Source organism: Zootermopsis nevadensis, unplaced genomic scaffold (assembly GCF_977971745.1).
Source record: "Zootermopsis nevadensis isolate Lab colony 2312 unplaced genomic scaffold, Znev_1.0 Znev_ptg000023l, whole genome shotgun sequence".
Taxonomy (NCBI): domain Eukaryota; kingdom Metazoa; phylum Arthropoda; class Insecta; order Blattodea; family Termopsidae; genus Zootermopsis; species Zootermopsis nevadensis.
Window position 1 is genome coordinate 8,643,048 of NW_028259155.1, and position 10,837 is coordinate 8,653,884.

Here is a 10,837-nt window from a genome sequence, read left to right on the forward strand (position 1 = left end):
CCATTTTGGAAAAGGAATGATTTCTATGGAACGGAATGCGCTCTGATTCGAGTCTCGGGGGAGAAGAAATTTTCTCGTGAGCTTTCGACCGGTGTATGGGACCGGTGCCAACCCAGCATCGTGGGGAAATTTGGGAGCTACAATGAGTAGCGTAATCCGGTCAGGAAAGCTAGCAATGGCTGGGGGTTCGTCGTGCTGACAACACGTCACCCTGCATCTGGTTGGATGATCGTTCACCTCTGCTTAGGCATGTGAACGTGCAGCAGTCAAGCTAGTCGGCTTTGGCTCTCTGGAGCTGTAACGCCATGGATTTAATTTAATTTTTTAAATGATTTCTATGGAAGCCATTTAAGAGTAATTTTGTTAAATGAAAATTAATTTAAAAACTGCTTAAAGAGATATATTCAGCTGAAATAATAAATATGTAAGCAATATTGAAAGATGGTACATGTTCAGAACATATTTTTGTATTTATTTATATTATCATAATAAACAGTTGGTTTAAAATTGTTATGCATGCACTTGCCTAAACAGAATTAAATATGTAGTTTTGTGATTCTGCGCCCTCTTCAGTTGAAACAGTCATCTTTCAATAACCAATTATGATATGGCAAAGCAGCCAAAAGCAGTGTGAAGGTTTATAAACACGTTAGTTTTTGTACAAATCATATTGTGCATGTTGTGCTGTTTTTAAATTTAAGATGAATTAGAGCTGTAATAATTATGAAAAATTTACCAGAAAGGAGGTTGCATGCAACAGGAAATGTGTTTCAGCTAATGACGCTTCAAACTTGCAACGCAACATGATTGCGGTAATGTACGGTCTGTGGTATGTTTGCAGTTTGTCACCTCCTAGTTTCAGTGCTTACAACATTTATTTTAGTTGTGGGTTGGTTTCCTATTTCGTGCGTAGTCTAAGCACCAATACCACACATGACAACTTCCAGTAACTGAAAGGAAGTCAGTAACTTTAATGTTTGAATTCACGCTGATGAATGCAAGGTTATTCTCTGATTGGCCATACATGAGTTTGAGGCCTTGGCTTAATATTCATTTCCTGGAATAAACTAATAAAGACTGTAAAAGTATTTGTCAGAATAGCCAGCCTCTGGGTTGAATTTTTTAACCCAAGACCTCAGTAACCTAAAACAAAAGCGCTGACTACTTAATTACCATATTTGGTAAATTTGAACCTAAAAATAAGTTTAACGCTATGAAATGACAGAGAAACTGCAGTGATGTGCTGGACTGGGATCAAGAAACGTGCACTTTAGCGCTGTCTTCAATTATGTTACAGGGAACACTTAATTTCGTTTCAAAGTATGCAGTGGTAAGTCATGTGTGAATTTAGTATAGTCATTTGACATAAATTTTTCTTCAAAATCAGATTAAATATACAGGTGGATGGTTGGACGTGGCCTTCCCATTATGCGTTCACTTTGTACACTATATATATATATATACACACATAAAAATACATAAAGCGATAAAAGTATCACAAACACGTCAACTGTAATAAACTTAAAAATATCACAGGCCTTAATATTCGCTAGAATTAAACATTTTAATTCTTATTATCTTTGCCAGCAAACATGGCTCCTTAAATTACGAGACACTCAGGACAAGTGGAAGAGAACGCTGCAGCACACGGTATTCCGGTCGCCACGACCTTCGACGTGTAGCATCGGCCACAAGTCAACCACTTGACCGGAAAAAAGAAACGGCGAGTCTAGAGGAAAGACATGGAGTGCCTCCAGCCAAGAATCAGGACGAGATGCATAGGATCGACACACGAATCTCATTCAGGTTGTACAAATCTTGGCAAACGTCTAAGTGTATATTTTTAATGTATTTGTGTGAACACTTGTCACTTATATGTCTTAAGAAAAATGTTACTAAAGAGAATTGTGGTATATTGTTAAAATCTTTATAAATTTGTGTTGCACTTTCTATGTGAAAAGACAAGATGTTGAAAACAAATGAATTAAAGCACCATATTTTTCAAATGCTACATGAAGATAGTTTTAAAGTGAATTTTTTGTGTGTGTGAAAATTTAAGCAGATAACAAATGTACAAAATTTCTTGATGTAAGAGGAACCCCTAAATAATTTGGTTCATTATTATTGAACTAAGAGTCTTCATGAAAATTATGTCATATTGAAGTTTAGCATTTAATGCATTTAAGAATATAAACTAATAATTTCCACTTTTTTCTTCAGAAACTGAGAGAGTGTTCACTTTTTATTTAAATTTAAATATAGTGATTATTTATACATGAATTACATAAAGTATTAGTGTGAACAAGTTTACAAATGTAATATAGATTCAGATCTTAATGTATTTATGTGTTGTATTTTGTTGTAATTATATCTGTTTTTATTGTATTCTGTAAGCTCAGGTCAAAATTGGATACATTAATATTAACCTTTATTGGCCATGCATCATGGCTTATGTGGGGTCCAGCTCCCTGGCTGTGCATCAAAGTACCATACTGCTAAAGCATTACAACACTGGATTTAAAATCTGGCGATCGTCATGTGAGTAGAAGAGTTTAAATCCGCCATTCCCATATGAAGAATATTAACATATAGTTATTGTTTATTTAAAGTAGTTTACATGGAAATGTCTTACATTGGAAAGTGTGAAAAATTGTGACCATGAAATTCTGAAATGGTCAAAGTCTTTCAGAAATTTTTGTATGCCTGAAAGTAATTACTTTTGAACTGAGTGCGGTTTATACGACTTTGAAAATTATAGTGACGTATTCCTCTATAAGAGACTGCCAATACAAGTTCCTTTGTTTCCGGCTGTTCACATTACCATTATCCATAAGTTTTATTGATTGGATTTCTCGTGTTTATAATCTCAGAAGTCTACTGCCGTATGATTTTTATTTTAAATGAAAGAAAATTTGCTTTTACCTATACATAATGTAAATTTAACCCAAAAATGTAATTTCTTCTTGTAAATAATAATGTGAATTGGTTCATTTTTACACAGTCATTTCATGGGATGCTTAATGTGTAACAGATAAGACAAGCTGTGATCAAAATTCCAGACTGCTGTCTTCTGGGTTGTTGCGCTGTGTAGTCTGGTAGATTTCCGCCACAGCGCAACAACCCAGAAGACTGCAATCTTCGGACTCACCACTGTGAAAACCTCAAATCCTACAAGTGTTAACTTCCTACATTTCCCCAAGATTTTAATCTCAACCTGTCCCGTCCCTGACCGACCATCCAACCTTAGCAGTGACATTTTTGTAACAAGTAGCTCCTTATCCTTCCTCCAGGTGGACTTACAGTTTTCTGGGTTCTTGGCTTGTCGCCAGGCTGCATTTAGTTGGAAAAATTAGCTCTTTCTTGAGAGCACACTAGCAGGTGGTTGGTAGCACTGGGATATAAATTAAATCTGCGGATAAAGGGACTAGGTGACTATGTTCAGTAATAGTTGTGAATTGTTTATGGACGGGGAAGTGTATCTCCCTTATATTGTGCTATAAATTTAAGAAATGTTGGGAGGTCACCACTTGTTCAGATACAACAGTAACTTTGTTTTGGGTATGAGAGTTAACCATCTGCAATTTCTATTTCTTCTTGCCCACTGTATGACTACGTCAGATGATGTTTCTGGTTCATAATTCATTAAAAATCTAAAACGTTGGCTCTCCGAATAGGAGGTAGGGATATCTGCTATTGTGGTATTATATCTGATTCATATGTGTAAAGTACACGTGACCAATTGTCGTGACAGTCTTCCGTAATCCCTCTCGATGAATTCCTTGGTAGTGCCTTAAATCAGACAACATTCACATCTTACCCCGTGTATCTCATAGCAGCCGACTGTACTCACGTAATCTGTAAAGCTGAACCATTTCATGAAACGACCAAAGGAGAGAATGGCAATACAAAAATCTCTGACAGCGCTAGCAGCATTAGGTGATATAAGCCAGTTGACAGTAATTTCCACAGCGGACTTTGATGCAAAGAGAAATTAGGCCGGTGCACTACACCCAGCTGTGGTCAGAAGCTTAAATACTGCTTGGTGCTGGGACGTCCCATTACAAGAACCCATAGCTTTAAAGTGACAGGTGTTAAAAATCTTAAATAGATACCATGCAAAATACTAAAATTGAGTGTGTATATTATAAAACTGCCTTGCAGTACATTTCAGTATAACCTGTTGTTCTCAGGCTCTGTCATGTAACAAGTTAAGCGTTTATATTGGCATATTTTGTAACTTTATATGTATTTTATATACATATTGGTAATTGTTTTGATGTCAGTCACTTCAATTTGTAATGGATTTCTGTGACACTTTTTTTTAAAATTTGCTCAGAACTGTGTACACACTTTTGTCTCTGTCATATTCATGTGCACAGTGAACGGTGGTGTGTTGCCGCGGGTCACTTCGCGTTCTGCCGCTGCCTCGTACCGTGTGCTGTTCAGAGCGCCGTGTTTCGATTTGTGTCGTCATCTACCGAGTATCACCAGTTATGTATTTCCAGTATGTTGTTTTTTGAGCAATGTTTTTGTTTTGTACACGCACGCACGTACAGTATACATTTTCATTGTCATTATGGTTACTGTTCCAAATTTCATTTGACCATATGTAACCACCTCAAACAACTTGCATTACAATGGTTATTGACCCTACCTTTCATACTTACCTGTTTTAGGCTTATTATTACTTACGTCAACTATTTTTTCCATTTGATAGGAAATATGATTAATATATGTGACAAATGTGATTGTATTACATTTCTGTCAGTTTGCTGAACCATCTACTCACTGTCCTGGGGAACCAAACCACCAGTAGGTTAATATGTAAGACTTTCAGATGTCAGTAATTACAGTTTTAAAGTATGAGAGTTGAAATTGCTGTTTGGAATTTCCATACCTATTGGCTTTGAATTTTATTACTCATTTATATAAATCTCTTATCGCAGATACACGCCCTTCTTTACAAAGTAAGTACAATATGTGTATCATACTGCGTTGTGTGAGATATTATTGTTTCTTGTATTTCATTAAAGACCTGCCAGTAAAAGAAGTAGATTTCAGTAATATTTATGTGTTACACTAATACGCCGCTTTTCATAAAACTGGTAGTTTTATTTTAACTTAGTGTAAATTTATCTGTTACAAATGAAAACTTAAATGTGCCTGAGATCTCTTAGTGTAGAATCCAACACCAAATTTTATCGAGATCATTTCAGTATTTTGGGGGATATAATTTATATCATAATAGCAAAAATTATTTTCCCTATGGGCATTCACTTTATGCAGTTCTCAATCCTCAAAACCAATGATAGATTTCATATGAAGTGTAAGGGGTGTTCCTGTCAAATGAGGATGTATGTTTCCAAAAATGTATTGTCAGAAGACAAAAGCATTCAGAACAAAACATGAATGGAAAAACAAATGTTAAACTATTTAACCTTCGTGGTATGTATGAGGCATAACCACTCCACACTCCACAGTTCACCATTTCTCTTACTGAAGTGTTACCCAGCAGTCTGACCAGTTTCCCATGTTAGTGCATTTTGTCATGGGTGTTGGCGATTAATACACTGAAAAAATTATTAATTTTGTTGTTCATAAACCTATGTGACTCTTTACAGTTTCATATTTTTTCACTGTCCACATGCATTTATCATCTTCACGCTTAAATACGTAATCAGTGCTGAAAGAATGTACTTTCCTGATCGTACGGGCGTTATCTGTGTAACCTCCATATGTGTTCATGACGTAATACTTGGAAGCAGCAATAGCTTTGTACTTACCTTTGAGGTCAAAAATAAGGGTTCTGAATAATAATTTAAATGGTAATTATAAGAAATTAAATATTGTTATAATTATAGTAAAATGTGGTATTTGCTTTTGTATTACAAACTGATTATAATTTTCAGTTTTAATAATTTCATGTCATATTTCTGCATGAAATCCCACGGCAAGGTGGTTATTTAAAACAGAATGCAGTATTGCGTGCGTGCCCAGCAAGATGATGAAATCTTTCCGATTCTGGCGTCGGATAAGAGCCAGACTTCCACGCAAAATCATCAGTGTGTATGTTTCATGTTTTGCTGCATTGTAATTAGGATGGTAATGTCTTGGATCAGACAGCACATCAGAACCCTAAATTTATGTGGCAAGAACCCATCTGAGAGCCGCAGTGAATCACAAGAAGTGTGGAGACGATACGGTGGATTACAGCACGATGTCTCGTTCGCATCGCACTTCTGTGATAGGTGCATAAGCACCACAAATGACCCAAAGAGCAGCAGACCATCACCAGCCTTTTGGAAAAGTTTATTGCATGATGTGATGAAATTTCTCATGAAGCCTATATTTCAACAGCTTCCATTTCACAATTCTGAGTGAATACATATATTTATTTTTCCAGTCTATACACAAAACTTGTTTTAAAATAATGTTGTTTAAAATTATTTATAACATTTACAATATAAATTGCATTATGTTATATTTTATGGCGCTTTTCTGTGTCGTATAATATTACATCTATCACAGCGCTTTTGATTTCGACGACATGTTTCGATGTTTACCACATCATCATAAGGCTTATCAATTCATATATTTTTAAAAACTATTGTACATTTGTGCATTGCGTTTATTGATTTTTAATTTTCAGTCTTCATCTTAATTTGGAGTATGCATTTTGATGTTCATTATCTGTGAAATTAATTTTTTTCAAGTCGTGATTATGGATTTTGACATAGGAAATATAATAACAATTCAAAGAGTGAAGTACAGCAGAGTATAATATGAGAGAGATGTGAAATGCTAAAACAGTTTTAGTCAGAAACCCTGAAGGGGAGAGACACTGCGGACTCAAAAGTATGGATGCAAGGACGTCATCTTTGCTTCGGGGACTAGAAGTATTGTCCTGCATTGACTTTGGCCTCCCGTCGCTTCTGTGGTTGAACCAGGTCTTTTCTATCTTTAAATCCGTCTATTTGTTTCTGAAGTTTGTTCATAAAAGTAATTTTCCCTAGAGTAGATTAAGACCCTTTCCCTTGGTAAGTCTGATGATGGGGCTGCCATCTTACTGCTTACAGGCCCTTGTTTGAGTTTTCTACCATAGGCAGACTGGCTTCTGAATGCCTAAGCAGTTCTACTTGCCTGATTATTCTGCCTGAAAAACAGTCACTGTGGGTCTTTATTAGCTTCCCTCACCTCTTACCAGCCATCGATCCATCAGTCTTCCCCAGAACAGTAATTTTTGTCATTGGTCCTGAGCTTTCCAGCATCAATTTTCTAACCCCAAGGAGGTAGGACGTATTAAACTGTGTATTACAGAAGTAGTATATGAGGGTTTGGACTGAAATTGACTCGACCAGATTAATGAAAAAGGCAGGCTTTTTTGAACGTGGAAAGGAGCTTCGAGTTCATTGTAAAGTGGGGGAGTTTGTGATGAACTGCACTCTATCAACTTCTCAAGGAAGACCACACATCACTGAAATAGACGAGTAGTGAAGTGTTCAGCTAGGGTCCAAGAACAGAAAAGATTCTATAGTAATAAGTACTTTTCACATTTAATCAAGTCTTTTATTTTGCATCATGAACATAATTTTTATATGTGTCATTCGAAAGTAGGTGAGTTTTCAGGTTCTCGCAGTAATGTGTATGCAAATGGCTGTCGTCTTTTAAAACTATTTTAGCCTTGCTACAATTTCCAGTGGTTCAATTAGTTATTATTATGTAACAACTTTAGACTTCTTTCTGCTAACAAGAGATATATGATTTGAAGTTTATCGTGGCGACTAAGTATAATGAATTTTTCTCGGGTTACCAGCCGTGTAAGGTGGCTTAATGAAAAAAATGCCAACATTTTGAGAGCCATCTTCGTCCTCGTCTTCAGGGTACTGTAGCATTGTACCCTGAGGATGAGAACAAAGATTGTGGTTTAATAAAGAAAATGCCTACATTTTGAGAACTGCCTTCGTCCTCATCCTCAGGGTACTGTGAGGGTGCCCTGAGGACAAAGACAAAGATTTTTTTCAAAACTTTTTTTTTCATTAAACCAACGTGTATGGCTGGTAGCGTGAGAATAATTAATTAAACAACAGATTTACTTTCTCTGCATTTTGTTACTAGACAGTCCTTCCCTCCTTGCTTCATGATATTTTATTCTTGCTCTGTTAATTACTGTTGACAAAAGTCAGAAGCTAATTTTCTCCACTAAACTCCAGTCCTTCCTTACTGTCATGGACTTTTCTTGTGGCATCTTCTAAAATGAACTTGATAAGCAGTATTAAGTATCTCTTGTTTGAGACCATTCTAAATAGAGTAATGTATGGCACGGGCTTCAAAAAGACCATGTGTAGCTACTTTACTGTTACGTTGTACTCGGCCAGTCCCTAAACAGAAACAACGTCTTCTTCAGTTTCTACTCTCTTTGCTATTGTAAGTTCACACACACATTTTATTCATTAAAGGAGTTTATCCAAACCTGATAATTCATGTTACAGATTATATACTCAGCACTGTAAACAAATTCACATGAGTATTATATATTAAGCAAAATGCTTTTAATTCCTATGTAACTCTTTTGTCTGTACCTCGATTTCATGAGATTGGCTGGCTATTAGTTGATATGGATGGTGCTGGACATCCCGAGAGATGTAGAATTAATATTTTGTATATATTATGCTAAGTGAATATTATTTATCACAGTTTTGTACCTGGGCTTGCTTATTGTCTGTCTGTCTGTCAAACAAATGTGATAGAATCAAATGAATGGTATGAATAAATTAGTATCTGCTGTGTCTTACAGAACTGGGAATACTGTTTGCATTAAACAGGTATATTTATTATTTCATACTGGATATTAAAACATGTGTAAAAAATACGTATTTAAATAAATGTTGATCATGAGTATGTGATATATATATATATATATATAGAATAAGTTATAACACTTTTTACTACCATCTAATGGAGATGGAACTTTTGAATGCTGAGAACAATCTATTTCCCTTTCAAAATGTCAGTGCCATATTTCAAAGACAATTGTATAAAGGATAATTTTTATAAACCTGATATATATATACACTATGTTGTATGTTTCCAGACATTTATTAAAGAAGCAATTGGGGGGGGGGGGGGCACAGTTTCAAGGAATACAGAAAATTTTAATCTTAATATCATACCATAACTTTGGATAAATACTTCATATTCTTCATGTCATTATTGTCCCAAGACCTCAATTTTTACTGTTCCCATAGCAATTTTTCATTGAAGAACAAACATCGTAGCCAGCTTCACATATGTCTGATGCACAGACCAGGTATTTATTTTTAATGTTGAAGTAATAATGTTTGAGATATAAATAAAATATAATTATTGTACATAATACAGCTGTAACTTATTTTTCATATATGTATTAAAATGTCATGTGTGAACTCCCACTATACAATTATGTGATAACAAATGTGTATTATCATTCCTGCTGAGAAACTGTTGGCTGTTTGTTACGGAAATGAAAATCTGTGGCGTGTATAGTACATTTTTAATAAGCCATTTTATAATAAAGAAATAAGAGACAAATTATGGGAAGGAAAGTGTAATATAAATCAAACTGTTGTTGAAGTTAAATTGATGAAAATAAGCGATAATTATTTCTGATACCTCTACCCTGCAAACTAATTAATTTTCTACTATATATATACTTTTATTGTTAATGGCATGTATGAACCTCATTCTAGCATTAAAGTGCAGGGCAGAAATAAAAAGTATTTAATTTTCATCAAATATTGTAGTCCCACAAAAACTTTAAATGTGTCTGATATTTGGTAATTTTTGTATTTCAGTATAAGAGACTCAATTAGTGCAGACTGTCCTTTGTTATTTTATGTTAGTGGTTATCATGAATGTCTGATGTAATATTAATCCTCTTAAAATTGTTAGCAGTCTTCTAAGTTAAAATTATCTTACAATAAATTAACTTTTTAAATATAATCTGTTGAATGCTTACAGAAACTTGTATCATATAAACAATTTCCTAGTACGGTGTCTTCTGACGTGGTTAATTTGATCAGCAAGAGAGCTACGTCACTATGCATATTCAAATAACGTGACTACTGCATTCATGCTACTTATAATTAGCAAAAAAACTTGAAAAATGTGTTTAAAATAACACTTTTCAAGTTTATGATGCATTGTATTACCTTCATTTTGTGTATACCCCTCATTTCAGATAACTTAAAAACTTGCCTAGTCTGATAGGCAAATAAAATGTGATATTTCCAATTCTGTAATATAAAATATATATTGGCTTTAATTAGCGCATTAAAAACTTTTGATATGTCAAAAAATTCAAATTATACAACTAAGAATTTAATGAAAGACAGTTTTTATTAATCAGCTATTATTATATGTTGATCATCATTATTGTTTTTATTATACTGATCATGTTCATCATCAGTCACCATCATCATTCTTAATGAAGAAACCTTACTAAGATACACTTAAAATTGGACATCTGAAAAAAAACATGCTCCACTCTGAGCCATTTAATTTTTTTAACAGAATGCAATGACAATTTTAACAAAACCATCAGGATTCATTGAACATAATATCTGTCTGTGTAAAACTTTTTAGTTTGAAGCATAATCAAAATGGTGTGGTGCTGACATCTCGCATGTCAGTGAGTGTGCTCATAACCATAAATGCAACTGATCCCACAAATCGAAAACAAATGCATTACACTTTACCATTAATTTACACTATACTCTTCTCAGATCAGAAACAAGCTGTGTCTCAAGGGATAGACTTTATAATTTTATATTAAAATTTGCATTACTCTTAAATGAAGCCC

General features: G+C 34.5%; 1 protein-coding gene across 7 annotated transcripts in view; it reads left to right on the plus strand.

The window, feature by feature from the left end:
* The window catches only part of LOC110834979 (uncharacterized), a 147,916-nt gene extending 137,938 nt beyond the window's left edge, over positions 1 to 9,978 (plus strand). For 5 of the 7 annotated variants that reach the window (XM_087354252.1, XM_087354253.1, XM_087354256.1 and 2 more), the window contains one exon: positions 1,588 to 9,978. In XM_087354252.1, coding sequence (XP_087210378.1) covers positions 1,588 to 1,707 — 120 coding nt within the window. In that variant the 3' untranslated portion in view covers positions 1,708 to 9,978. The remainder of the gene's footprint in view (positions 1 to 1,587) is intronic. The other 2 variants (XR_015536624.1, XR_015536623.1) reach the window with 2 other exon arrangements.
* Positions 9,979 to 10,837: the final 859 nt, after the last annotated feature.